This window comes from Volvox carteri (assembly GCF_000143455.1).
Source record: "Volvox carteri f. nagariensis unplaced genomic scaffold VOLCAscaffold_20, whole genome shotgun sequence".
In the NCBI taxonomy this organism is placed as follows: domain Eukaryota; kingdom Viridiplantae; phylum Chlorophyta; class Chlorophyceae; order Chlamydomonadales; family Volvocaceae; genus Volvox; species Volvox carteri.
The window spans coordinates 566,096-590,320 of NW_003307563.1; the positions used below are offsets into that span (position 1 = coordinate 566,096).

At 55.5% G+C, this 24,225-nt stretch overlaps 3 protein-coding genes across 3 annotated transcripts in view; 1 reads left to right on the forward strand and 2 right to left on the reverse strand.

Moving 5' to 3' along the window:
* Positions 1-12,638, reverse strand: part of VOLCADRAFT_104846 (uncharacterized protein) — a gene marked incomplete at both ends in the record, with an annotated part of 14,710 nt that extends 2,072 nt beyond the window's left edge. The window contains 20 exons of the mRNA XM_002950793.1: positions 139-195; positions 1,011-1,170; positions 1,807-1,946; positions 2,146-2,307; positions 3,105-3,316; positions 3,487-3,557; positions 3,716-3,807; positions 4,389-4,442; positions 4,622-4,705; positions 4,948-5,033; positions 6,733-6,824; positions 7,158-7,353; positions 7,618-8,068; positions 8,380-8,514; positions 9,588-9,637; positions 9,855-9,983; positions 10,574-10,806; positions 11,144-11,360; positions 12,160-12,227; positions 12,610-12,638. Coding sequence (XP_002950839.1) covers positions 139-195; positions 1,011-1,170; positions 1,807-1,946; positions 2,146-2,307; positions 3,105-3,316; positions 3,487-3,557; positions 3,716-3,807; positions 4,389-4,442; positions 4,622-4,705; positions 4,948-5,033; positions 6,733-6,824; positions 7,158-7,353; positions 7,618-8,068; positions 8,380-8,514; positions 9,588-9,637; positions 9,855-9,983; positions 10,574-10,806; positions 11,144-11,360; positions 12,160-12,227; positions 12,610-12,638 — 2,718 coding nt within the window. The remainder of the gene's footprint in view (positions 1-138; positions 196-1,010; positions 1,171-1,806; positions 1,947-2,145; positions 2,308-3,104; positions 3,317-3,486; positions 3,558-3,715; positions 3,808-4,388; positions 4,443-4,621; positions 4,706-4,947; positions 5,034-6,732; positions 6,825-7,157; positions 7,354-7,617; positions 8,069-8,379; positions 8,515-9,587; positions 9,638-9,854; positions 9,984-10,573; positions 10,807-11,143; positions 11,361-12,159; positions 12,228-12,609) is intronic.
* A 135-nt stretch (positions 12,639-12,773) lies between these two features.
* On the forward strand, positions 12,774-17,069 carry VOLCADRAFT_81225 (SC5D, C-5 sterol desaturase). The gene is made up of 5 exons (XM_002950685.1): positions 12,774-13,001; positions 13,074-13,135; positions 13,387-13,690; positions 14,382-14,587; positions 15,206-17,069. Exons 1-5 carry the CDS (start codon positions 12,903-12,905, stop codon positions 15,651-15,653), a joined length of 1,119 nt encoding a protein of 372 aa, XP_002950731.1. The 5' UTR covers positions 12,774-12,902; the 3' UTR covers positions 15,654-17,069.
* A 954-nt stretch (positions 17,070-18,023) lies between these two features.
* VOLCADRAFT_85406 (uncharacterized protein) lies at positions 18,024-20,510 on the reverse strand. Its single transcript, XM_002950794.1, has 6 exons — positions 20,433-20,510; positions 20,017-20,177; positions 19,669-19,845; positions 19,291-19,473; positions 18,575-18,884; positions 18,024-18,270 (listed from the first exon to the last, which is right to left on the reverse strand). Exons 1-6 carry the CDS (start codon positions 20,482-20,484, stop codon positions 18,086-18,088), a joined length of 1,068 nt encoding a protein of 355 aa, XP_002950840.1. The 5' UTR covers positions 20,485-20,510; the 3' UTR covers positions 18,024-18,085.
* Between the last annotated feature and the right edge of the window lie 3,715 nt (positions 20,511-24,225).

The window sequence follows — 24,225 nt, forward strand, 5'->3', positions numbered from 1 at the left end:
GAGGGGGCCCCCTTAGCAGGGGAGCCCTAGCATATCGTATACAACAATAACAAAACTCACACAGACCTACAGTTCGTTACGTTCATGTTTCCACCCAATCCCTCACCCACCCCATCCACCACGGTCTATGCGACTTACCGATTTGAACAGGCAACGGCTGGTGAAGGGCACACGCACATGCAGGTCGAACGATATCTGCAACAATGCGAGGGGCGGGGGGTTGAGTGGGGGGGCGGGGCGGGGTTATATTATGGTGTGCGTATAGGACCCAAGGAGTGAACTGCCGGCGCCCCGGGCGGGTGGCGAGGGTGAGGCGACGGCAGGGTGGTGGTGGTGGTGGTCAAAAGGGGGATTTTTTTATGCAAGGAATTCAGCAATAAACTGACGGACGGCGGTTTGGGGGTTTCAGGGGGAAAGACGAACCACGAACGAGTGAAGCTGCTCGGGGAGGGAGGGAGGGAGGGAGACTGAGGACCCCGGGGGGAAGGGGGGGAGCCACGAGACCCATGCATGGAGAGTCGGTCGGTCCTCCTGGCCCCCCCTGGCCCCGCCGGGTACCCTAGCAGTGGCGATAGGGTGGTTAGTGCGTCGGTGTGTGCTGGTGTGTGTGCTGGTGCTGGTGTGGGTGCCCGGGAATGTCGTGTCGTGTCGCAAACGTGGAGACGTGGAAAACACATGCATGCATGCATGCGGCCCTTTCCACCACCACCCAGACCTCCCCGCCCAGTGCGGTTAATGAAAAGCGATCCTGGCCACAGCACAAACACACAAGCAACACACACAAACACACTTCCCCCCTCTCCCTCTCTCTCTCTCACACACAGGCACACTACACAGACCTTCACTCGTGTCACACCGCATATCCGCCCTGCTGTGCCGTACAGCAATCTCACCCTGATGCACAACTGTACAACACATCGTCAGTCATGTGCTCCCGCCCACCCCGCACGCCCTTCTTCTCCACTCCACCCCCCCCCACCCCCCAAACCCCCCCCAAAACCCGCACCCACCGTGGCTCTGTCCCCCGTGTCCGCCCCCCCTCCCTCTGACACGAACACCTCCCGGCGGATGTCCCACCGCTGGTCCACGGTGAAGCAGTCGCCGTACGGAATGTCCGTCATCGTCTGACTGCTCTCGAACACGATGTGCTCGTCCTCGTACAGACAGAACCTGACAGGGAGGTGGGGAAGAGGAAGAGGAAGAAAGGAAAAACGACAGCAACAACAACAGGGGGACAGGGGGGACAGAAGGCACAAAGTTACATATGCTGGCAAAGTGGCACACTTTGCTTTTCTGGTGGGGTGCAACCCTATACTCCCCTTTCCCAATCTACCCCGCGGAATATAAACTGCGGATGTCTCGTCCACAACAATAACAACGGTAACACGATGTGTGCCGGCGCGTGCGGTGCGCTGCAACGTGTTTTTTTCCTCCTTTCCCCCCTTCCCTTCCCCTTCCCCCTTAGGCTTTTTGCTCTTCGCCGCCTTTACACGTACCCCTAGAATATTACGCTTGGTTTTCCTGCTCTCTTTCCGCACTTTAGTTTAATATTGGTTGCTAGGTAGGTAGGTTTTCTGCTATCGTCATGACTACTAACATCATCGCAAGGGCTCCTCCTTCACAACCGCCGACTGGTTAGTTACGCTTTCTTCACTTCTGGCGCATCAGTTTTTCCTTGGCATCAGCTTCACTCGCTCGTGGTTCGTCTTTTCCCCTCCTCACCGCCCCTTACCCAACTTTCCCCCCGTATTCGGTATATTACCATCACCCCCCTGGCTGTCTGCCACCCAGTTGTACGGCACCCACCTCTGGGACTGAAAGCAGGCGGTGTGGCTCACCCCCCAGTTGCCGAACGCGCCCTTGATGGGGGCGGTGAAGTTCATGTCCCTCACGTACCCCAGCTGAGGGTGGCGCTTCCAGGAGGTCAGGTTGATGCGCCGATTGCCCTGTACGTGCGTATGTACGTATGTATAATAGGGGCCAGGACGGACGGGCTGTTAGTGTCTGTCTGCCTGTACGTGTGTATGTATGTATGTATGCATGTATGCATTGGTGATGGCCCAGAGCTGGAGGGGTTTGACCTCGTTGATGTCTAAATGTCTGTATGTATGTATGTGTTCCGTACCGAACCCCACCATCCCCCACCTGGCTATCCAGGAAGTCCTCAAAGAACGGCGCACTGTCCGCCAGTACGACATCGAAGAACTCCCGGGGACTTCCCGGCAGTGTCGTATGCAGTACATGACGGGATCCGGCGGCTACGGCCGGGGCGGGACGTGGCTCCATAACCCACACGCTTCCGCTGTCCTGCGTGCACAGGCATATGTATGTATGTATGTATGTTTGTGTAAACATGCATGTAAGGCTGTAATGGGCTCCAAACAAAAGAAGAGGAGCGCAGCTGGTGTGGGGGGCGTGGTGGTGCTGGTGGCGTGTGTGTGTGGGGGGGGGGTACGCGTAGATCCTATGATGCGAGGATGACGTTGATGTCAAACCTAGGGAAAAACGAAGTATCCAGTGCTGTGCGTCCCAAGCGCTGTAAAGATTGCCGCAGGAGCCCATATGTCGACGATGATGATGAGGCAGTAGTACGGTAGGGCATGGGAGGGCAGACCAGACGGTGGCGGGGAAAAGACGAAGCGCGAACGAGTGAAGCTGCTGCTGCCAGGGCAAGGGTGTACCAGACGTGGAACTGACCAAAAGGCGTTCGGTGGCGGGGGGGGGTACGCGCGCGCGCGCGTGTGTGTGTGTGTGTGTCTCCGGCCGCCCGCTACCTGGTAACCTCCACAGCAGGAGCGGATATATCCCCCGGCTGGCTCCTGAAAACCCCCTAACCCGTCAGGAGCCGGGTGTGTACTGCTCTTGTACTGTACTGCCTTAGAATGCCACACATGAATGGCGCACATGATACTTTTAAAGATTAATACTTGCCTGATGTTGGTGTGTTTTGGACGTGTATCAGCACAGGTTTATTTGTGGTGAATATTTGAATTGTACTGTATTTGCATGTCTGCGTGTAGGACCTCCTCCCCTCCCCCCTCCCCCTCCCCCTTCCCCTCCCCCTCCCCCTTCCCCTGCCCCCTTTCCCCCCCCCTGCCCCCTACCTCCTCATCGTCGTTGTCGTCATCCCCTAGGGAGCCCGAGTGGCGGGTCAGCAGGGACCGCTCGCCGTTGAGGCCGCCGCGAGCAGCTCCCCCGCCACTGCCACACCCGCCATGAGGACCCCCTCCCCCTCTCCGGCCACCCCCACCGTCCAGGGTGCCACCCCTGGAGGCGGACTGCGGACTGGACTGCTCGTGGATGGTGCCGTTACCTGCTGCTCCGAAACCATCCAGGAGCGGGGAAGTGAGGGGAAGGGCCGGGGGGAGGCAAATGACGGCGATGATGAGGATGATAATGTCGCAACATCAAACATAAAACGCCCCTCTCCTCCCCCGCCTTCTGCCACCCTTTCCCGCCCGCCACCCTTTCCCTCCTGCCACCCACCCCCATTGAAGAAGGAGCCGTTGTCAGTGGATCGGCGCACCCGGGACGAGCCGCTCTCCAAACCTGACCGCCTGCACACACACACATACATACACGCACAGAGGGGGGTGTAACCCGAAGGATGCGGAGGATGAAATATAGCAGTAAAGCAGTTGAGACACTCCTCCCCCTCCCCCTTCTGAGACACTCCTCCCCCTCCCCCTCAGCAACCCTTTCCCCCCCGCCTCACTTGGCCTCCTGCAGCTGCTTATTGATCAGCTGGTAGGCCTCCTCCCTGGAGAGAAACGAGGTGAAGAACTCCTTGTAATCGTCCGTCTCAATCTGGTGAGGGGAAGAAAGAAGGGGGAAGGGAAATAAGGAGGGAAGGGGTGGAGAGGGAGAGGGCATTCCGTTACAACCGTTGCCGCATACCACCAGGATGTGCATCCGGACGTACACAGAGAGACAGACAGACAGACACAAAGGCATCTCCGAGGCCTCGCCCCTTCCCCTCTCCCCTCCATCTCCGGGCCCTCCTCAAAGGGGCAACAGGGATTCCAGACTAGCCCGGAGGGAGACTGTCAGCTCTGTGGCGACTGTAAGCCCCGGACCCCGGCAGGCACTACCCCGCCCCGCCCCACCCCCATGCCTCCCCAGCTGGGGCCCCTCTCCTCCGCATCTCTCCATCACCCCCTCCCCGGTGGGTGTGCTACGACCCTCAGCTCCCAGAGAGAGCGAGAGAGAGGAGAGAGAGAAAGAGCGCACAACTCTTAAGGGGGGAAGGTCACCCCCAGCTGCCGCTGTTCCGGCCCCACTTACTGCTGCTGCTGCTGCTGGAGAGAGACCACCGCGGATAAGCCACCCAGTGTCTCGTCCCATCTACCCACCCTACCCAGTCTGTCAGTCTATTCAGCCGGGCTCACCTCGAGGGAGTTGGGAAAACCCAGGTGCTTCCTTTTCCGCACAGCCTTAATTGTCTGCAGCAGCATTGAGAGCGAAGCAGGGATGTGAATCGATGGTTGGATTGGCGTGGGAAGGGGAGCAGATGGAAGGGGGGTGGCAAATGATGCGCTGGCGACCCCGCGGCACACATGCGCGCGTTGCGGCAGGGGTGTGGCAGCTTAACGGCGCAGCCTCCCCTTTTAGGTGCTATTACCCGCGTTGGCATCCGGCGCTTTTTGGCGAAGCCAAAAACGGCCGAGTAGAAGCAGACGTAGTGATCAAAGATGTACATTCGTCCCTGCGCGCGACGGGGCCCCCGAAGGGATGGTCAAGTAGCTGTCGACAACTTCGGGCGCACGACCGACGCCAAGAATCGTGATGTCATCGCAGCCGACTTACTTGTAAAAGCACCCTTTTTCGCATCGCGCAATGAAAGTCTCCCAGTAGGCGCTGTCGGGAAAGCAGTGGCCGCGTCATCGAGACTTTTCCTGCACGAGCTAGTGGCGTCCGACTGCCCCCAGATTCGTCCCAGGTGCTTACCTCCGTCGGTGGCAATTCAAACAGACGCACCAAGTCCCCTTTATGGCCCCGTACCATCACGCCAGCATAGAAGACAGGATTGTTCGCTGCGACAGAAGAGGCGCCATCGCCACCGTCCGTCTGGACTTCATCTAAATTAAGCGTCAAGGAGGTTCGTCGGACGTCAAGGGGCGGGGTTGACTGCTGCGGTTCAACTTGTTGTTCGGGTCCATTCGGAGTGTTGTTGACGGAAACAGCAGGTGTGATAGGTACAGACCGGTTAAAAGCTTTCAACATGTTAGAGCATTCGCTTTCGCCTGCTTAAGCTTGAGCCGCGGCTATATGTCGAACCGGTTAACCACCGCTGAACGCAGCAAGTCTGCCCTTAGCAACTATATAGCTTGACTTCTCCAACAACGCATAAAAGAATATGAAAAAAGCCAAAATGTAAAGCAGTTGTCACCGTTTCTAACTTGGCGTAACTTGCGTCAACGTTGGTACACCTTACTCCCCTTCGATGTGTGTAAGGACAAACGCAATGTAAATTTCCAAGAAAGACATCGCATTCGTACTTGGGGATTTGCATGCATCAAGTCCCGGTGCTGCACGGCACCCATGAAGGCGACACGCATGAACACCAATCTGCTTCCTTTATCCAACAAACAAACAGATTATTTATGCCCTTAACATTTTAAACATATACCCTAAGGAAGTCCGATGTTTCAGTCGCATTTGCGCTGCTTCAGGTAGCTGGACACCGAACGTACCCCCGAGTTCCACGAATACACCCACATACCCCAGAAGTCGAATCCCAGGAAACTGCACAATTAAGACAGATGGCAACAGCCTCGGAGATACGTTCGAGGTGTGGCGTCACCAGCTGTTGCTCGCCTCTATTTGTCATGCTTTCGGCCTTCGCTCCCAGATTATAATTATGCTGTTGACAGCACTTAACCATAAAGCTTTCCCTGTGGGTCCTTGTAGGGTTGCGCCAGACGGGCTAAATGCGTCAAAAAATGCGAGCCACGATAGATATGAAGCGAATCGAAGTTAAAAGGTCACAACTTAGCTTAAGACAGGTGTAGCAAAGGATAAAAAGTATAAACATAGCGACCAGTTCAATTCCATATAGGTTATAACAGAACTTGCAAACCACAGGGTTGACGCTACCAGCGAAAACATCACCACCCTATCGTAGGCGTCTGGCGAGTTGTCCTTACCACAAAACATGACCACAGCAACATAAACCAAAAATAGCCGCACGGCCTACACGAAAAAAGGCCATCAACCTAAAAAACGCACACATCCCGTTCGCACATCCGGGCCCCCTCCCTGGGGCAATCGCGTCAATCGCCTCCGGGACCCCCTCCAGCCGGAACCACGTCATGCTGGATCAGTTTCGATGTGGGTCAGCGGCGACAGCGGTGTCCTCCTGTTGACTGGCGCTCCACACAGGATTCCCCTAGAACGGCCTCAACAGACCCGCACCTTCACCCGCACCCATAACCCCCATAACTCCCAAAACATCTCCGCCACGGCCCGGCCATGCGATCTCATCAATACCACCTCAACACGCACCACTCACTTCATTTTCCTAAAAAAAACTCATGCCAAAAAACACCGTTCGACTCGACTAGATGAACAGTCACCATCATCATCATCATCGTCATCACACTCCGCCGGGCGTCGCCGCCGCAGGCGCTTCTTCCCCTCCCTTCGTCGCTGCCTCCGCCGCTAGCTCTGCGGCCGCCGCCGCCGCCGCCTCTCTGAGTTGCACCGGGCTGGCGGCCACCCAGGCAGCCGAACCGAAGAGGGGCTGTTGGCGCTCCCCGTCCTGTTGCTGTTGTTCTTGATGTTGCGCTGCGGGCCCCGAGGGTGCGGAGGCACTGCAGTCGACACTAAGGGGGGCGCCGGGGGGGGGGGAGGTGGGGTCGGAGGAGAGGAAAGGAGAAGTCAAGAGGTCGCTTCCATCGAGACCACCACCGGCGAGAGAGGGGACCAAGGGGATATGAGGTGGCGGCAAGTAAGAGCCCAACCCTAACCTCCCCTCACCGGCCCTACCTAGCCCTACCTACCTGCCCGCGGAGGCAGCGAGGGGGTTGAACGGTTGTTCCTTTCGCTACTGCTCCGAGACCTGTAGGGCCCTATACAGCCGCCATCCCGCCAACCAGCATAACCTAAAACCCTAAATCCCCCCCAGCCCCCCGAGGTTAGGGGGGCGAGCCACCTACCGGCCCAGGTAGTGGGGGTAGGTGCTCCGGGCCTGTAGCAGTTCCCGCAGTACGGTATCTGAGGTACGGCCGTATCTCAGGATGTGGGCACGCAGGCAGATCCGGGTGGCCTCAGCGACCCGTGGGTCATCTCGGGGGAAGGACTCCGCACTGCGGGACAGCGCCTCCAGCGTCAGGTACAGGTGAAGGTCCGTACCTGTATTGCCGTGTACGGGAGGTTGTAGGGGAGGCCGCACGGGGGACGTGAACAAATAGCCGACGAGAGAAAAGCCCGTCTCAAAGGGCGCCCAGATAGCCCATATATATACAGATGGACATATTCGCTTTACAACGAATGGCAGCGTAGGCATGTAAATGACATGAGCATCTCCCTTTCCCCCTACCAGCCAAACACCCCACCCCCCCATACACACATGCACACACACATACATTCCTACTGCCGCCATCCACACCCCCTCACCTGAGGCAACGCTCGAGATCACCTCCGCCAGCTCAGCAGGAATAGCCGGGTCGCTGTAGGGCACCGGCGACCGCGACGCATCACCGCCGCGACCAAACAACACACTCCCACAACCCTCATCACCACCACCTCCCCCTCCTCCTCCCGTACCGACTTCACTCCCCCCGGGAACATCCCTCAAAGCCGCCCTGGCGTAGTAGGCTGTGTAGGCGGACGCGCGGAGCCAGGACCGTGTCCGGGCGGGCAACCCCGCCGAGTCCATGGCGGCCTCCAGCTGCTCCACCGCCGCCGTCACAGCTGGTCCCAACTGCCGTACAGATGACGCCTCCAGATCCCAACCGCCGCCGCCGGCCGCAGCTGCCTCCCCCTCGGTCTTGGTCTTCAGAGCTTGTGCCGACTGGTAGGCTGCCGCTACTGCCGCCGTCACAGGCGGGGGAATGGAGGCCTCCGCCTGTACGGCAGGAATACGGCAGCAATAATAGATAACAGCACTTGCACGGATGGGGGGACAGCGGTATGGTCTTGGTCGCCATTGCCTTCATCGTCATCCTCATTCCCAACCCATCCTCATCCCCCTATCCTTAACAACGACGGGACGTGTGCTGAATAACATTAAAATATATCAATGGTGAACAACGTTGTGCGGGGCTGCTGCTTCTAGCTAAGTCTAGTTGAGCATACATACATGCATACATACATACAGCGTGACGCCTCCTGCTCCTTCCCACCCACCCACCCACCCCAACCCCCGCCGCCGCGCACCGTGCATCGGTCGCATTCGCACTCGAAGCCGTACGCGCCCCTCAACCACTCCCTCCGGCGCTCCAGGGGCGCCAGTGCCAGCTCCCCCAGGTAGCTGGTCGTCACCTCAGCACCGCGGGAAATGTCCTGAACTGCCTTTTACACCGGGGGGGGAGGGATCCCGTTTTCAGGGGGGGCGTACCGGGGGAGGGGGAAGAGACGTTTTCAGGTTTTTTGCCTCTTTTATGGTGTTATATGTTATATGGTGTTATACATATGGGGGGGGAGAAATGCAAGGGGAAGTAAGTACCGTTGTTGCGCCCCATAAGGGAGCGGAGGAGGCAACCGAAATTCAAACTAAAAAAACTGGAAAACCCAAACCACCACAACAGCCTTTTCCCCCTACAGGTCAACCCCTTTCCGTACAGTTGCGCACTTCCATCATCTCGCGGCGTCCATTTATTCACATTAACAATAAATTAAAAGCACCCGGGGGCCTTACGTCCCCCTCCCGCCCCCACCACACACACACACACACACACTCTCTCCCCGCTACCCCCCCTCCCCCCCCTTTACCTGCACCAGCATGAGATCCCCGACGGCGAAGGCCGTGGTGTTGGGGGCGCAAGAGTGGTTCAGCAGCGCAAATTCCGGCCAGATGCCTAATTAGGATTCGGACAGATACAGCAGGGAGCGCTGTGAAGGGAGCGTGACGGGACAAGCAACTCCGGCTGCAACCCCCACCCAATAACCCTCAAAAGGGGCCCCGAGGACCACCCGGTGGTGGTGGTGGTGGTGGGGTGGGGGGGGTGGGAAAGACGAACCACACGCGATTGAAGCTGCTGCCAGGGCAAGATAGTAGCAACCGAAAGAACTGACCGAAAGGCGTCCGTGGCGACTGTGACGACTGTAACCTCGAGATGACGACTGTAACCTCGGGACGAAGAATTGACGTAGATGTTGGAAGTCCTACCTACCTAAGCCGCCAGAAATATTATAGCCAAACCGTAAACTAGTAGGTGTAGAAAAAGTAGTGAAGGCGGCGAGAAAAAATGCGGCGAGAAAAAATGCTGACGTAAAAGAGGCGTAAAGTTGCTGGCCAGGAAAGAAAGCTGCATTGCTGATACTGAAAGGCTGCCGGTATGCAAGTGTTCCTCCCAACCCCCCAAAAAAACTAGAACGCGCGACTGACCCGACCGACCCAAACTAAACTATTCCGGCTAGCCTACCGACACCAACGCGAAATACCAAAGAAGCTCGAACCACCTTTTGGACTCACCTGGCCAGGCAGCAGGAGCAGCGGGTAAAGGCACATGCAAGGCAGAGAGGGGGTGGGGGGGATGTAAGACGAAGGGATTATCCATGCAAGGAAACCAGAAAAAGGAGTGGGGGAAGACGAACCACCTGAACGAGAGAAGCTGATGCCAAGGATAAACTGATACGCCATAAGTCGCGGCCAGTCGCGGCGGCCAACAGGAAAACAGTCACACACGCACCTATGATGGCCCCCGAGACCTCCCCCCTCAACGCGGTGGCGCCCAGCTCCCCCGCCGTATGACCCCAGCTGTTGTACAATGCCGTACGGAGGAGTTCATCTGGCTGCAGGGGGGCACCAGACAGAGAGGCTACGGCGGGAAGGAAACGGGGCGGAGGAGGGGCAGGAAGGAAAGGGGGGGAAGGGAGAGAATTGTGACATCACGTGAAGGCGGAGAGGGGAGAACTGGCCGACTTGCCGATTTTGCGGAAAGGAAGGCGAAGGTAGGCGAACAGGCGGAAGAGAGAAACACGGGAAAAGCCGCAAAAGCACCGAGACCACTGAGGCAATCAGTGTCTCGGTATCTGTATGTATATATATATATAACCACGACGTGTTCACCACATGGGGGCCCGAGGGGGACGGAATGGCTGACGGACGGACGGCGGTATTGTGATTGCCTGAAGATTGTCGTTCCGGTACGGATGTACGGATGTACGGAACAAACGAGCGCCCACTAAAACAACGGCACAGCCCGTCAAACCCACTCTCACTCACTCACGAGTAAGGACCCCGGGAACCCCCGACGGGACAACGAGTCCAAAGTTTCAAAATTCAAAATTTGAATCGAACACAACAGAACCCGAACAGCCACAATTCCAACAAGCTTCAAGTCTGTGTGTGCTCATTATCAAAAGCTCGCTATAGTATGTCTGTCTGGATGTATGTATTGCATAGCACCTGCATCGACGCTGCCTTTGTAGTCGGTCTGGCCTACAGCTCCCGCGGCCGCCGCCGCCCCCGCCGCCGCTGGCGCTCCGAAACCCTTTCCTTTGGCCTTCTTCGGCGCCTCCGCCGCCCGCCTCAGCTTGTCCTCCAACTTGAGGAAATCGGCCTCCAGGGAGGCGCCGCGGTTCCGGAGAGACCGAGGGGAATCAGGTGGGGAGCCGTCGTACAACAGCCGCAAGCGCACCCTGTACGGCAACCACCATACACACCACATCCTTCACAATCATTCCCCACCGCGAGCATCTCAGCCCCAGGGAGGGGCGATGTGGGGCCTAATCTAATCCTAATCCTAACTTCCTCCCCCGGAGGCCTTATGGCCTTATGGCTTGATATCTTAGCTGAAGATTCAGTTTGCAATCAATCAGCCAGTGGCGGCTTCGGAGCATACGCGGGATCCGGCGATATAATTCGGCTGCTGGGTCCGGTTTTGTTTTTCCCCCTTTCCCCCATACAATCCCCTTTCCCCCCCTCCCTCGCCTCGCCTCCCCCTACCCCCCCTGGAGCCGTTCAGCACCCACCCACCTGTCCGGCGGCCCCAGTCCAACCCCGTCCCCGTCCCCGCCGCCCCCACTGCCACTGCCACTGCCGGCCCTCTGCAGCCGCTCCAGGTGCTCGGCGAGCTGGCGGGGCCGCAGCTCGGCCCCCGGGGGCCCTCGTAGCACCCCCCCAACCGCCTCACTCAGCAACACAGCCTCGGCCGCGGGGATGTCGCGATCCGCCACCAGGCCCCGACCGCGGCCTGGGGTGAGCATGGTAGCGACAAGTCAGTCGTACTTTGGGGCTGGGAAATGACGTTATGCCTGTGTGTATGTATGTATGTATGTATGTTGTTACAGGGTGGTTAACTTCGCCAGCGGCCCCCTTTCCCGGGGCAGTTGTTCCCTGCTCTCCCCTGCTAGAGGGGCACCCTAATCCGTCACCCCATCCGACTTCAGAATGTATTCGTTAGGTTCGGCAACTCATCACCAGCATCCAACCAAATCTAGCGGATCAACGGCGCATCAACTTAGTTCCTGGTCAGCTCGCAAGTTAATTTTATCACGTCCTACATCGTCCATATGATGGGGGGCCACCTCCCATTTCAACACTCCTCAAACACCCGAGGAGCTGGCAGGCGGATTTGAATGTATATATGTATGTATCTCCATTAAACAGGGAGGGGGCTTCAGGGAGGGGGCTTGGGGCTGCGAATTTGAGGGGGTGCGAGCAGGCCAGCTTGTCTATTCAGGCCAGGCAAAACCAACGATTGGCCATGCCGTACTGCCGTTGCCGTATACACGGCCATGCCGTACTGCCGTATTGCAGCAGGGTAACTCAGAAGCTTTCAAGATTCGGAGGCTGGGCGGCCCCTCCTCCCTCCTTGTGCTGCTGCTTGCCTGCTGTGCCTATGTTTACGCATGTTGTGCCGTGTCGCGTTCTTCTGTGTGTGTATGTATGTATGTGTGTGTGCCGGCGGGGGCGGGGGTAAGGGGCTTCCCCCCAACCTAACCCCCACGGTAACGAACCTTCGTGCCACTTCGAAGGCAATTCTGTCGTACCTGGTAACGGCTGCAACTTTATGGGCCCGACTTGACGCCCCGGGTTATACGTCGGCTGTGTGTACAGCCTGTCGTAGTCGATGTTTATCCAGACCGACTTGCGGGTGTGATTTTGTGCGATGTTAGTTCGGTACTTCAGTTTGGCGACGGCCCGGAGAGCGGGTGTGCGACAGGGCCTGCGGCCAGTTGCAGCTCCCCCCCGCCCCAAAACTCCGCCTGTAGGTATCTGCCAACACTGCATTGTCCGATGTCGCAGCGCGTGCGGCTGGACGATTAACCAGCACCCGATGTAGCTCCGTAACCTTGGCGGCTGTGTCGAAAAGTAAAGCAGGCTTGTGCGTACAACTTTGCACTTAATTAAGACTAAGACTTAGATGCCTTTGAGAATACAATGCTTTGATGTCACGCGGTTTGTAAACGTTACGTCTTGTTTGGTGTTCCGTCACATACCTCGATACGCGGTCTAGGTGTACCGTCATTACAAATTAACCAGAATTTGAAATGAGACACATGAAGGAAACATTGCAGGTACTGGGCGTACATGTACGGCACTATTATTGAGTGAAGGTCAGATTAATTGAAGCAGCATGGCGTTGACATTGCGTGCTTGCAAGGTACATAGCATTCTGGGTTGCATATAATCTATTTGCTTAAAACTCTAGCCTTAGCCAAACGAAAAGTGCATCACCGACCGCTCATACTCCCACATCATCAGCGGGCCGAGTGGCCCGCCGCTCGCCGAGATGGCCAGCACACTTACAAGAACCCTGGTACTTGTCGCCATTTTTAGTGTTGTTCTCGCGTCTAGCCACTTATTGACACATGACGGCAAGCCGGTGGAGGTGCGCAGAGCACACGATCGAGAGCCAGTCAGACACCGGCATAAGCGAGTGCTGCATTTTCTGTCGCTTCAGGCATTGCATTCAAAGCCATCGACGGTGGACGAGATCACTGGGCATTCGGGGGCGCTGCTTAGGTACGGGGGACGCGGCAGATGCCGCCAGGTCCGTGGTTCCTGGCCCTTTTGCTTGCACAACGGATCCCGGACTGCCGTAGTAGGGGCTGTGACTTACCTCTGATTGCAAATAGGCATTCTGCGACGCGTCGCTACGCGTCCCTCATACCGCCCAAACTCTCATTGGTCAAGGTTTGACAGAGCGGTCGCTGGCGGTCCTACGTCTGTATTATTTCCCGACAAGTCTTCTCTTTCTCCATTAATAACCGCAGCGGTGTTCAAGACTGGTTTGCGTCCTTCGCGACCATGGCGGACATGCCTAAGGAGGAGCGCTTGCGGCTATTAAAGGAGGAGAACGAGTGGTTGAACAGCTTCGTCATGTGGATCTTCCCTGATGGCATTCGTGAGCAGATACCCCACTTCTGGCAGACCTGGCTGCGTTGTTGGATTCTTTGCGCGCTTGTGTATTTCGGCATTGGCGCCGTCTGGAGTTATTATATCTATTTCTGCTTTGGCGACAAGCTCTTTGCACCGGACACCATGCCAGCGTTCAAAGATGTCGCTGAGCAAATTCGGGTAGGTAGTCGAGGAGACGCGGGTTGAGTAAGGGGCGCCGTGATATCGTTTTGTTCCCCATGGCATCAGTCTGAAACCTAGTTCCCCGACCTCGAACGTCGATTGAACGCCCTGACCCATTAGCATTACTTCGATGGGGCGGCGTACACGGAGCATCCCACCCTGCTGAGCCGATAGTATTGAAGCTCCAAACGCTTCCGCCGTTAGATCCCGACCCAAACTAAAAGCAGGTAGAAACCTAGTAGAGCCATGCCATGCCATCATGGACCCATGCACCTTGGCCCCGCGCATACATTCATACGGTGGGCGTTTGATGGGCCATACGGTTGTGGCCACTACCCCGAGATCCGGCACACTACACCCATCGTGTGTTTGTATGTCGAGTGATGCATGTCTGTCCGTACGCTTGCGGCCTCCAACCTCATAGGGTCCACACTCACTGCTGCATCATCCAGTGCCCAGAGTGCTCAGCACGCTCCTTTTGCTACGCCACGTTACCACGTTACAGAAGCAATTTTGGGGATGGTTGGGATAGCTAGATGGATAACTTGGATGGATGTACCTCCGATGGTGTGACGTATGGAGCTCTGGGTCCCCCTCGATGTATGGGGTCCTGTTTATCTGCCTTTATCTATTTGTACCTCTGTTTTCACCCCATTCGTTCGTCCCGCTGATTACTTTACCTGCCTAGGTTTCCAACATCGCCATGCCGCTGTACTCCATGCTTCCGACGCTAACGGAGTACGCAGCGGAGAAGGGCTGGACGTGTGCATATCCCCGCGTGGCTAACGTGGGGTTGCCCGCCTACGTGTTGTACTTCTTCCTCTACATGGCCTCTGTCGAGTTCGGGGTGTACTGGATGCACCGCCTGCTCCACGACATCAAGTGGGCCTACAGGTGGGTCAGGTCACCAAGGGGGAGAGGAAAGGAGAGAGAAGGGGAGACCCTTGACCCCTGGAATGGCAGGGGGGGGGTCCTATGGAATGGACCACATGCCAGTGTGCATTGTCCGTGCATTACCGCACCACCCAGCTAGGGGTGTGGTTCCTGTGTGTTGTTCAGCCAGGTTAGGCTAGGCTAGGCGCCTACGAAGAGAAGGGGATATATGTGGGTATGTAGGTCAGGAGGAGGAGATTCGTGTTTGGTACTGATATGAAGGGAAGGGAGTCTCCGTGTCCTTGCCTGCCTGGCATGGCATGGCTAACCCCAACCCAACATTTCCTACCCGTCAACCTGCTGGGAAAGCGTCCGGTCCATTTTCCCGCTGTTGTGTTCTCGCGCGCGCCGTTGTGCACTATTGCACACTGGTGCACAGGTTACCCCTCTTTATGTCCTTCTGTGCTCTACTCCACAATACCTCTCGGGAGGTCTTCCACCCTTCGTTGGAACACCAATATCTACACCTGCACCTACACCGGCTCTTGGTACCACCCCTCTTGTACCCCTTCCTTACGAGCGGCTGCTGCCGCACCACACATCCTCCGCCCCTGCCGTTCGCTTTTCTTTCACTGACAGGTTCCTGCACTACGACCACCACAAGTACAACAAGGAGCACACGTTGTCGCCGTTTGCCGGCTTGGCCTTCCATCCCATCGACGGCATCCTGCAGGCCGTGCCGTACACCTGGACGCTGTTCTACTGCCCCATGCACTTCCTAACCCACGAAATCTTGCTCTTCGCGACCGGCGTCTGGACCGCGAACATCCACGACTGCCTGCACGCGCGCGTTTGGCCCGTCATGGGCGCCGGCTACCATACTATCCACCACACCACTTACAAGCACAACTATGGACACTATTTTGTGTTTATGGACTGGCTTATGGGCACGCTCCATACGCCAGAGCAGTACGAGGCGGACAAGGAGGCGCGCGGATTGTCAAAGCTGATTCCGACTACGGCAGCAGCGGCGCCGCAGATGCCAGCGATTGCCGCCGGTGGCAGCGGAGGGAAGAAACAGCAATGAGGTGGCTGAAGAGTGTGTAGTTAGTTGCGGACCCAGCTGAAGGGTTTGGACGAGCCGTAATATCACTTGATATCAGGGTTTCGATTCGTAATGCTTTCCTTTCTTTCTTTCTCTGGCGGCATTTGGGAATGGGGAAGACGGGAATGGGGAATATTTTGTATTAAAGTGCATGGAGGCAGCGCGGCGGCTGAGTGGCTTCGGGGAATTACCAGCTGCTGCTGCTTGCTGTTGCTGCCTCGGGGGTATTTCGGCTCTCTAGGGAGATGCGTTGCGGTGGCTCACCACTGGATTGCTGTCCATGCTGGTGGTGGTGGTGTTATTAGCGGGGTGGTGCATTTCATGTTCCATGGCGTGCTCGTCCTAGTGCACTGATGCAAATGGCGGAGGGTGTTGAGATTGGATGGAGATTTCAGGAATAATCCAGGAGGAGGAAGACTGTGAGCAGAAGCAAGAAGTATTGTGACCGCTATTGTAAGCAGCAGCAGCAGCAAGTTGTTTCCGGAGTGCGCCGTGTAGCTACAGCCAGACAGCCTACGTACGTGTACCACCTTGTGGCCGCACGGGAGCGCGTTGCGCGGACATTGGACCGTCCTTGGTTGGATGGCTGGAGGGGCGCAACCGACCCCTGCTCGGATGCGTGGCTCCCACTGCGCAGGGCGCTTCAGCCATCTGAAAGGATGCTGCGTGGTGTGCGTGTTTGTGTGTGTTGTCGACAGAGAGATTCGCGCGAATGTTGTGTTGCGAATTAGGCGTTTGCTTTTGCCGTCCCTGGAGGCGGCGTTGGTGGAACGCGACCCTAGGATTAGCCTTTACGGACTCGATTGCGAGTGGTAGCCGCGTTGTTGCTTTGGCCGTCCTTAAGCATCGGCTGTCAGCGCGATGTTGAGGAGAGCGCATCCGTTCCCTCTGACCTTTGTCCTTGACTTGGCATGGCGCGATGTTGAGGGTGCGAGGAAGGTTATGGTGGTTTTGCCGAAGGCGCTGCTTGGGTTGTGTAGTGCCCAGCGCTGCTTGTCTTGAGACGTGGTGGATCAGTGAAGCTACCCTCTTAAAGGTGGGTAGATGACCTGATGGTCTACATGATCCGGTCTTTGATTGTATTTCTGACGCGGACTTGCAGTGCAATGGTTGCTATCGTGGGGTGTAATTGCCTTGTTTGTACTTTCACCTCGTTCTGCGCTTGCCTGACTGGTGCTATTCGTGATGATGATTCGTGTCCTGTTCCTGAGGTGGAGGATTTGTGTACGTGTATGGATGTGTTCCTCTATCCGTGTCCCATGTAGCACGTAGCCATAAATATTTATTTCAGCACCAGGATATAAAGCTGAAGAGAATGTGAAAATAAAGCACATTGCTTCCTGTCAGTATATTTATTTGAACATCGATTGGTGATGTGTATGTGTTACCGTAAGATTGATTTGACTCAAATCCCCTCATCGCGCGTGTACGGATATAAAAACATAGATTTCTGCGTCATGACGATAAGTCTCTTACAAAGCGAAAGCTGATAGATATGCTTGGGTACCCCTTGACCAGATAAGAATTCCTAGCTCACGTCTGTCATGATATTTCCCAGGTTACCCTTCCCCTCACATCCTGACATCCAGCAATCTGAATTAAGAGATTACCGAAATTTGAAGTACGGACAGTACAAGGTGCACGTACGCACGTCCTGCAACTACCGAAGTTGTGCAGCTTACGCCTTGCATTTCACCGTTTCATTCCCATCACTGCCCATTGGAATCAAATGCGCACCATGCTGCGTTGTGGCCAACACACACGAAGGCACTGTACCGTATTCCCACGCCACCAGGTCTATTGGCCCTAAGCGCCCCTCGCTCATGAGTAATCAGGTAGGTCACTACCAAGCCTCTCTCCCTCAGCCGTGGCTAGGCCATATCCTTTGCATGCGGCAAGGTCTGACACTACCAGGACAATAGGAACAGGATGTAGTAAACAAAACCACGATTGAAGAGTCTGCAGGTCTGTCAGAACCACGTCGTAGGATCGTCACGTAGGAACACCATCGATCAACAGTCATCCCGACAGGAAGTGATCATCAGACCGCCAGCTCAGAGTGGAAGTCCCCAGATGCAAGTGGACTCGTCCGTGCGACCACTCTTCCCGGTCGACTTCGGCGATCGCCAAAGGTTCACCCAAAACCTCGACCCAAAACTTTCCCTCTATGAGAACCCATTCACTAAACATTGCCCCGAGTATAAGTACTGACAGACCAGTACTTATACGTTACCTATCCAAACCCCGCCCTTGCTTAACGTTAGCCCAAGAAACATGACACGAAAGTCCCTCTTGCAATCCCTAGTTTCACGATTGGAAAATCCCCTTGTCACACAATCGTGAGGTATAGTTCCCGAGTACGTCACATAGCTAACCGCACGGTTAAAAATCCGTCCCCAATCAAGGCAAACTGCTTAGTACATGAACAGCTCCTTGGGCCCAGTTGCCTTGAGCTCGCGACCCGCATCTTCACCGGCCTTGACAGCGTCCGCATCCGTGAAGCTTGCCACGCGACTTGTCCGCATCATTTGCTTGCCATCGGGTGTCGCCACCAGGCCGCTGAAATGCAATTGCCCGTCAGAGCCCTTGTGTGCGTAGCCTGCAGAAGCAGCAGCGAAGGCAATTCCAGATAAAGTGAGAGGTACACGCAAAGGAACAAGATGGTGCAATTTCTTGCACTTCTTTCCTACTCAGCCTAGGCGGACCCTGTATTCATGTAAATCTTACGGACCATCAAGTTGAGTTGGACTCCAACAAAGATCCCCAATTGTTTTTTGTACAACGTTGCCATGGGGGCCGGATCCACTTCCCTAATCGCATTCCCAGCTTGCCACCCTCTAATCATACTCGCATCCTCTTTCCCGCCTTGGACTGAACTAAATACACAGAGCACTAGCACTTACCTGCAATTGGCGTACGGCACGAACCGTCCAAAGCCGCAAGGAATGCACGCTCGCACACCACAGCGATGCGCGTCTCTTCGTGGTTGAGCGCCGCAAGAAGCTTGCGGCTGGCATCGTCTTGAGTACGGCACGCAATGCCGATAGCCCCCTGGCTAACGGCTGGGAGCATCTCTTCAATACTCAATATCTTCGTGATATGCGCCGTCATATCGAGGCGCTTCAAGCCCGCAAGAGCCAACAAGGTTGCCGAACAGGCGCCCTCGTTCAGTTTTCTAAGGCGGGTCTGAACATTCCCACGGAAATTCTCCACCTGCAGGAAAGTGTAGGGCAATGCTTAACATCAATACTGGGATCTCATTACTGCGGATTACCCGGGTTCATCCCACGCACTCTTTACTCGCGTGACTCGCATCACACGCGACTCGCGTGGATATCGCGGACTCGCGATATCCAGGAAAGTGCCTCCCGTGCAACAGTCAACGGCAGCTACTGGGATTAGCCTGGTGTAGCCCACCCACGAACAAGGAGATGCATATGCTGGGACATGTTAGCAAATATGAAGCGAACATCGCCATGTGCCGAGACCTTTAACGGGTGTCGCCCTCTGAGAGGGCCATCTACCGGCCAGAATACCAAACCGCATGAAAGGTAAACTGGTAGCAACTGGTACAGGTTAAACAAGGGTAGCAGGGATCCCCGCCTTGATCAGTACGGACCTTCAGGTGGGGGTATTTGGCCAGGATCTGTGCCTGGCGGCGCAAGGAAGCAGAGCCGACAACGGCGCCAGCTGGCAACTCCGAAAGGTCCTTCGCAGTCGGCGAAATGAACACGTCACGGACGTCCTCGCGCGGCAAATTGCAGGGCAGGATGGTGCCCTCTGGCAGATACGTGGGCACATCCTGATCGGGCGGGGAATGCACGAAGTGCAAACATTAGACAGGGTACGGTTTGACCTGGGGAAGAAGACAAGATAGGCAATAGATGCAGACCGGTCGGTTCCATGCCGCTGAATTACAGGTGAAGGAAAGTGGGAAGGGTTACAGGGTGTACGGTTACAAAAACGCAACGTGCCCAGGGTTTTCAAGAGCTAGTACCTTCATGGAATGGACGGCAATGTCGATCTTTCCGCCCAGCAGCGCATCGTCAATCTCCTTGGTGAAGAGTCCCTTGCCACCGATGTCCGCCAGAGGCTGGTTAAGGATTTTGTCACCGGTGGTCTTAATAATCACGATTTCCAAAGCACCCTCCTCGTTCAGCTCCGGGAAATTTTTCTGCGATCCGCAATAGTTCCAGCGCACTTAATGCTCAAGGCTCTGGGCCTCCACGATACGGCTGAACAACGTGCGAAGCAGATGATAAAGGTTGGCTTGTAGATCCAAGCGATCTCCCAAAACATATTGTAAGTCGACTTTCAACTATGCCCTGCAAACCCCTTCTCGAACCTTTAGGAGGTCGCGTGTCAAGTAAGCCTGCGCGAGTGCCAGCGGCGAGCCGCGAGTGCCAATCTTCACAGTCTTGGTTGCAACCGCCGAAGCGACGATGTGGCAGGAGCGACGGTTCACGCGAACACCCGCAACCCGCTTAGGCGCACTGGCCCTGCAACATGGCAAGCGACAGAAGGGAACAATATCCACATACAAGATCCTTACATAAATCCTTATATTCCACGAGCACATATGATATATTTTGCAAAATTCCAGTATAGAGATGCTGCTTCGTCCTTGGGCTAGCTGAACAATTACCGCCGCAAGCTGTTCTGTCAAACATAGCGACAGAGCGCTAGATCTTTTATGTTCAATCCTCGATATTTTAGTCCAAAAGGCAGTCACGAAATTTGGGCGCCTGAGTTACCTGAAACAGGTGGACTTAGCCATCCGGAGCCCCTCCATCTTGCCAAGACACTGCTGCATTTTAGGAGTATTAACAAAGACGTGTGCAAACTTGCAAACAAGTAGAAGGCGTGAAGAACACTACATAACCTAAGAAGTCCGAATCTTAATGAAACATGTCTTGATGGTACGGCGACGCGTAAGGCCCTGCAAAAAGTTGCCAAAGATGATGAAAAAAACTGTCTAAACCAAATGCGTAACTACTTCTATTTAATGGTTGCCTCCCGTTTTGCTCAGGGTCATAACACATGAGCTGCAGTGTTACCGACGCAAGTTTAAAAGACAGAATATCATAATAGGCTCCAAAAAACAATGCCTTGGGGTTTGTATGCTATGCTTATAATTACGCGTGACCAAGCGCAAGTTTCTCCTTGATCTATGACATATATGATACGGGTTGCCTTTCCATACCTGCAGATGATAAAAGTTGTTTTGCTCTGCACCATGCCTCGGGTTTGCTTTGTATTTATTGATCCCATTACCTTAGGCCTCCAATCCTTAATTCAGCTCCTCCATACGCCAGACCGTTCTGCATTTGGGATAGAAGCTGGCGCAGCGTGAATAATTATGGGCACACACATGCGCACGCACGCTTACACACACATATTTTCTCTCTCTCTCTCTCCTCCTCTGAAATGGTGCAGCCTGCGGGACTTCATTAGGGACGCCGTGGACGCTAGTGCCAGTGAGCAAGGCCATTCCAGCCTGGAGCCACCCACGTACGCTTTGCAGCTTAATAGTCAGATCGACCTGGGCCCGGTATAGCAGGGGGTCAGGGCTCACGTGGCAATCATTGGGAGTCCCTAACTACGCTGTCGTACTGGCACATATGCACACCTGGCCTGTGGAAAGCGCCACTGAAAAGGAGCGCGGTATATTTTTTACACATCTCTTTCGTTACACACAGTTAGCCGTGTCCACGGGAAGCAAGGGGCAGGGGCACGCACCCAACCGGAACTATCACATTCCACATTTGTGTCACACCTCACCAACTGGCGACGTTGCCCTCCCTCCTATTCGATTCACGGTAATCATAACCGACCCGACACCTTTTCGGCGCGGTGACGTCTCATTCCTCCGCACACCCTGGAACAACCTAGCTGCTGAACCCCTGGCACCCTCTACCAGTACCACTACGACTGGAACAACTATTTCGCACCCGTACAAGGTTTGTCACGATATGCAGGTTACTTCCAGCGAAATCGGATCCATGAAATCCGACCGAAGCGCTGATGCGGAAACTGAACTGCACATTGCACTGCTATTTACCGTTGCCTGCTGCCGCCATCCCACCAGGGCAGCACCTGTCGACAATGCTTTGTGGCCTCGTCCACCACGGGAACGTACGACAGGTTCCGCATATGACGTGCACAGACTGAGGAAAAGTACTTGTTCCGTTCGAAGAATGCGGTGCGGGGGAGCACCGGTGTCCCGTTGATTGTTATGTTCTGTGGGGTGAGGGACAAGTGAAGTGATGTCGCGGGGGCTATGTGAAGACAGCAGACAAGCGGTGAGGCGAGGTGGAGGAGGCGGAGGCGGAGGAGGAGGAGCAAAACCCTAAGTGATGATGAGGGCAGTTCCAGGCCCAGGACCCATCTCTCCCCAGCGCCTTAGTCCCACCCACACGTTTCCCGCCCACCTACCCACCCTGATCCAACCCACACCTGGTCCAATGGCGAGTCGGAGTCGTTTTGGTGTTTATGCCTCCATCCCCAGTTCGAAGCCTGTACCTCATGAGGCCGGTGCACCAGCCACACATCAGGTAGCACCCGAAACGTTAGGAGCTTGGCGGCGTGCGTCACAGCCACGACCTTGTTCATGTAGTAGCCTCTGAATGATTCGGTGCAAAAGCACAATAAAAGCGAGCAGGGTTGGACAGGACCTTCCTGAAATGGTCGGGTTGCCGGTTTTCCCCTTCCCATGCCCGTCGGGCCCACCCGATAGCGTTTTTGCATATCTTTCAATTTCTGTCGGGTGCCCCGATAGCCCATCCCAAAACCTGTCGGGTGACGCAAGAACGAAATTTCGCTGTGTGCCGCTTGAAATTACATTTATTCGTATTTTATATGCGCAGTTTCCAGTTCTCAGTTTGCAGTTCACAGTTCTGATATGCACGAACACACACACACACACACACACACACACACACACACACACACACACACACACACACACACACACACACACACACACACAGCAACACATGCACGTCTGCCTGTGAGCATCAAGCTGTTTTGGTAAAGCCCACAGACTTACAGGACGAGGCAGCAAACGTTCGAAAGGGTAATGTAAAGCTGCATATGGTCTTTGTATTAATTGTCAATAAGGTCGAGATAAGGTAGTGTGCCCTTCGCTTATGCATCCAAGCATGGATCCCTGTACAGCAGAGTGAGAGGATAAAGAAGAAGAGGCAACGAAGTGAACGAATGCTACCACTACATTACATATTTCCATCCAGTTATGAATGCCATTATGTATCGCTGTAGCTGTCCGTCGCCGAAGGGCCCACCGACGACCCACGGCACCCGATCGGGCGGTCCTAGCGCCCCTAACCCTGTCGGGTCCCCCGACGGGAGCCCTCCGGGCCCCGTCGGGGGCTCCCGATGGCCGTTTGGCATTTTCCCCCTTTTTCGTCGGGTCCGCCCGAAAGCATTTTTCAAAGCCTGTCGGGATTTTCAGCGCAAGTGCCATTCCTGTCGGGACCCGATCGGACTGTCGCACCCTGAAAGCGAGGGTAAGAGGCTCTTACCCTCGTAAGCTCTTACTAAGAGCTTACGAGGATGTTTCTTGATGCTCAAGGGTATTACTGAAGGTGCTCATTGGTGAAAGGACTAAGCGTCAAATGAAGAAGAAAAGCTGCTACAAGGAGTACGGCTGCCGTACCTGAAGCGCCCGTCATACATGGGAAGCAATTTCCTGCGCAGGGCAGCAATTTTCCGTTCAAGCAATTGGAGAAAGTGGGCAATGCCCTGCACCACTGCGCCTTTCATTCGCAACCAGTAACGGTGTTACGCATTACACTGGCTTGGCGCCATCATTTTCGCTTAGAACTCCAAATCGACATCCCAGGCCGATCAAGGCCGCGTGCAGCTCGCCTCCCCCAACCCCTCGCATCCGCACCTTGACGATATGAACCATGGTTCATAACCCGACGCGTAGTCCACGGCGTAATCCTCCCTGGCTGTGAACCACCTGGGTCAGTCAGTTGGTGATGCGGGAACGGCAACTTCAGTAATTGGTTAAAAATACCGCACTTGTCAGTTGCCAGCTACATCACCTTGCATGTCTTGTGTGTTCAACCTCTGCCAGGCCAGGCAGCGGGCGGTGGCACCTATATATTCTTACAAGCATGGTCACTTCTTGCTACGACAACCCCACAATCAATACCCATATCACAGCGGTTACCATTATCACCTGTGGTAGTCTGTGGCGTTGTGTCCCAGCGCATAGCCGCGCTCCAGGGCGAAGGGAAACAGTTCCCGACGTTCCTCCCACAGCTCGCGAAGATGGGACTTCCGGGATAGCGGAACTGAACCAGCCAGGAAACATATACGAAAAAAGGGGGAGGGAGAGAAGGGTTGTGTTTGTAACACTACTACGACTACGTACGACAGTACCACGGGGCACGCACCAATGCCCCCGGGAGATCCCGGGATCGAGGCCTGTTAGGGTCGAAAATCCTTCCGATGATGGAATGTATTGCGCCCCTAGTTGATGGACAGTGGTGACCTGGGATAAAGTTGACTTGCGAGCTGACCAGGA

Coding starts and splice junctions, on each gene's coding strand:
- VOLCADRAFT_85406 (XM_002950794.1), bottom strand. CDS start 20,484: ATGCAGCAGTGTCTTGGCAAGATGGAGGGGCTCCGGATGGCTAAGTCC. Junction 19,846..20,016: donor TGACACGCGACCTCCTAAAG/GTTCGAGAAGGG, acceptor TGCGGATCGCAG/AAAAATTTCCCGGAGCTGAA. Junction 19,474..19,668: donor TTGCCGTCCATTCCATGAAG/GTACTAGCTCTT, acceptor CCGCCCGATCAG/GATGTGCCCACGTATCTGCC.
- VOLCADRAFT_81225 (XM_002950685.1), top strand. CDS start 12,903: ATGGCCAGCACACTTACAAGAACCCTGGTACTTGTCGCCATTTTTAGT. Junction 13,136..13,386: donor CATTCGGGGGCGCTGCTTAG/GTACGGGGGACG, acceptor TAATAACCGCAG/CGGTGTTCAAGACTGGTTTG. Junction 14,588..15,205: donor GACATCAAGTGGGCCTACAG/GTGGGTCAGGTC, acceptor TTTCACTGACAG/GTTCCTGCACTACGACCACC.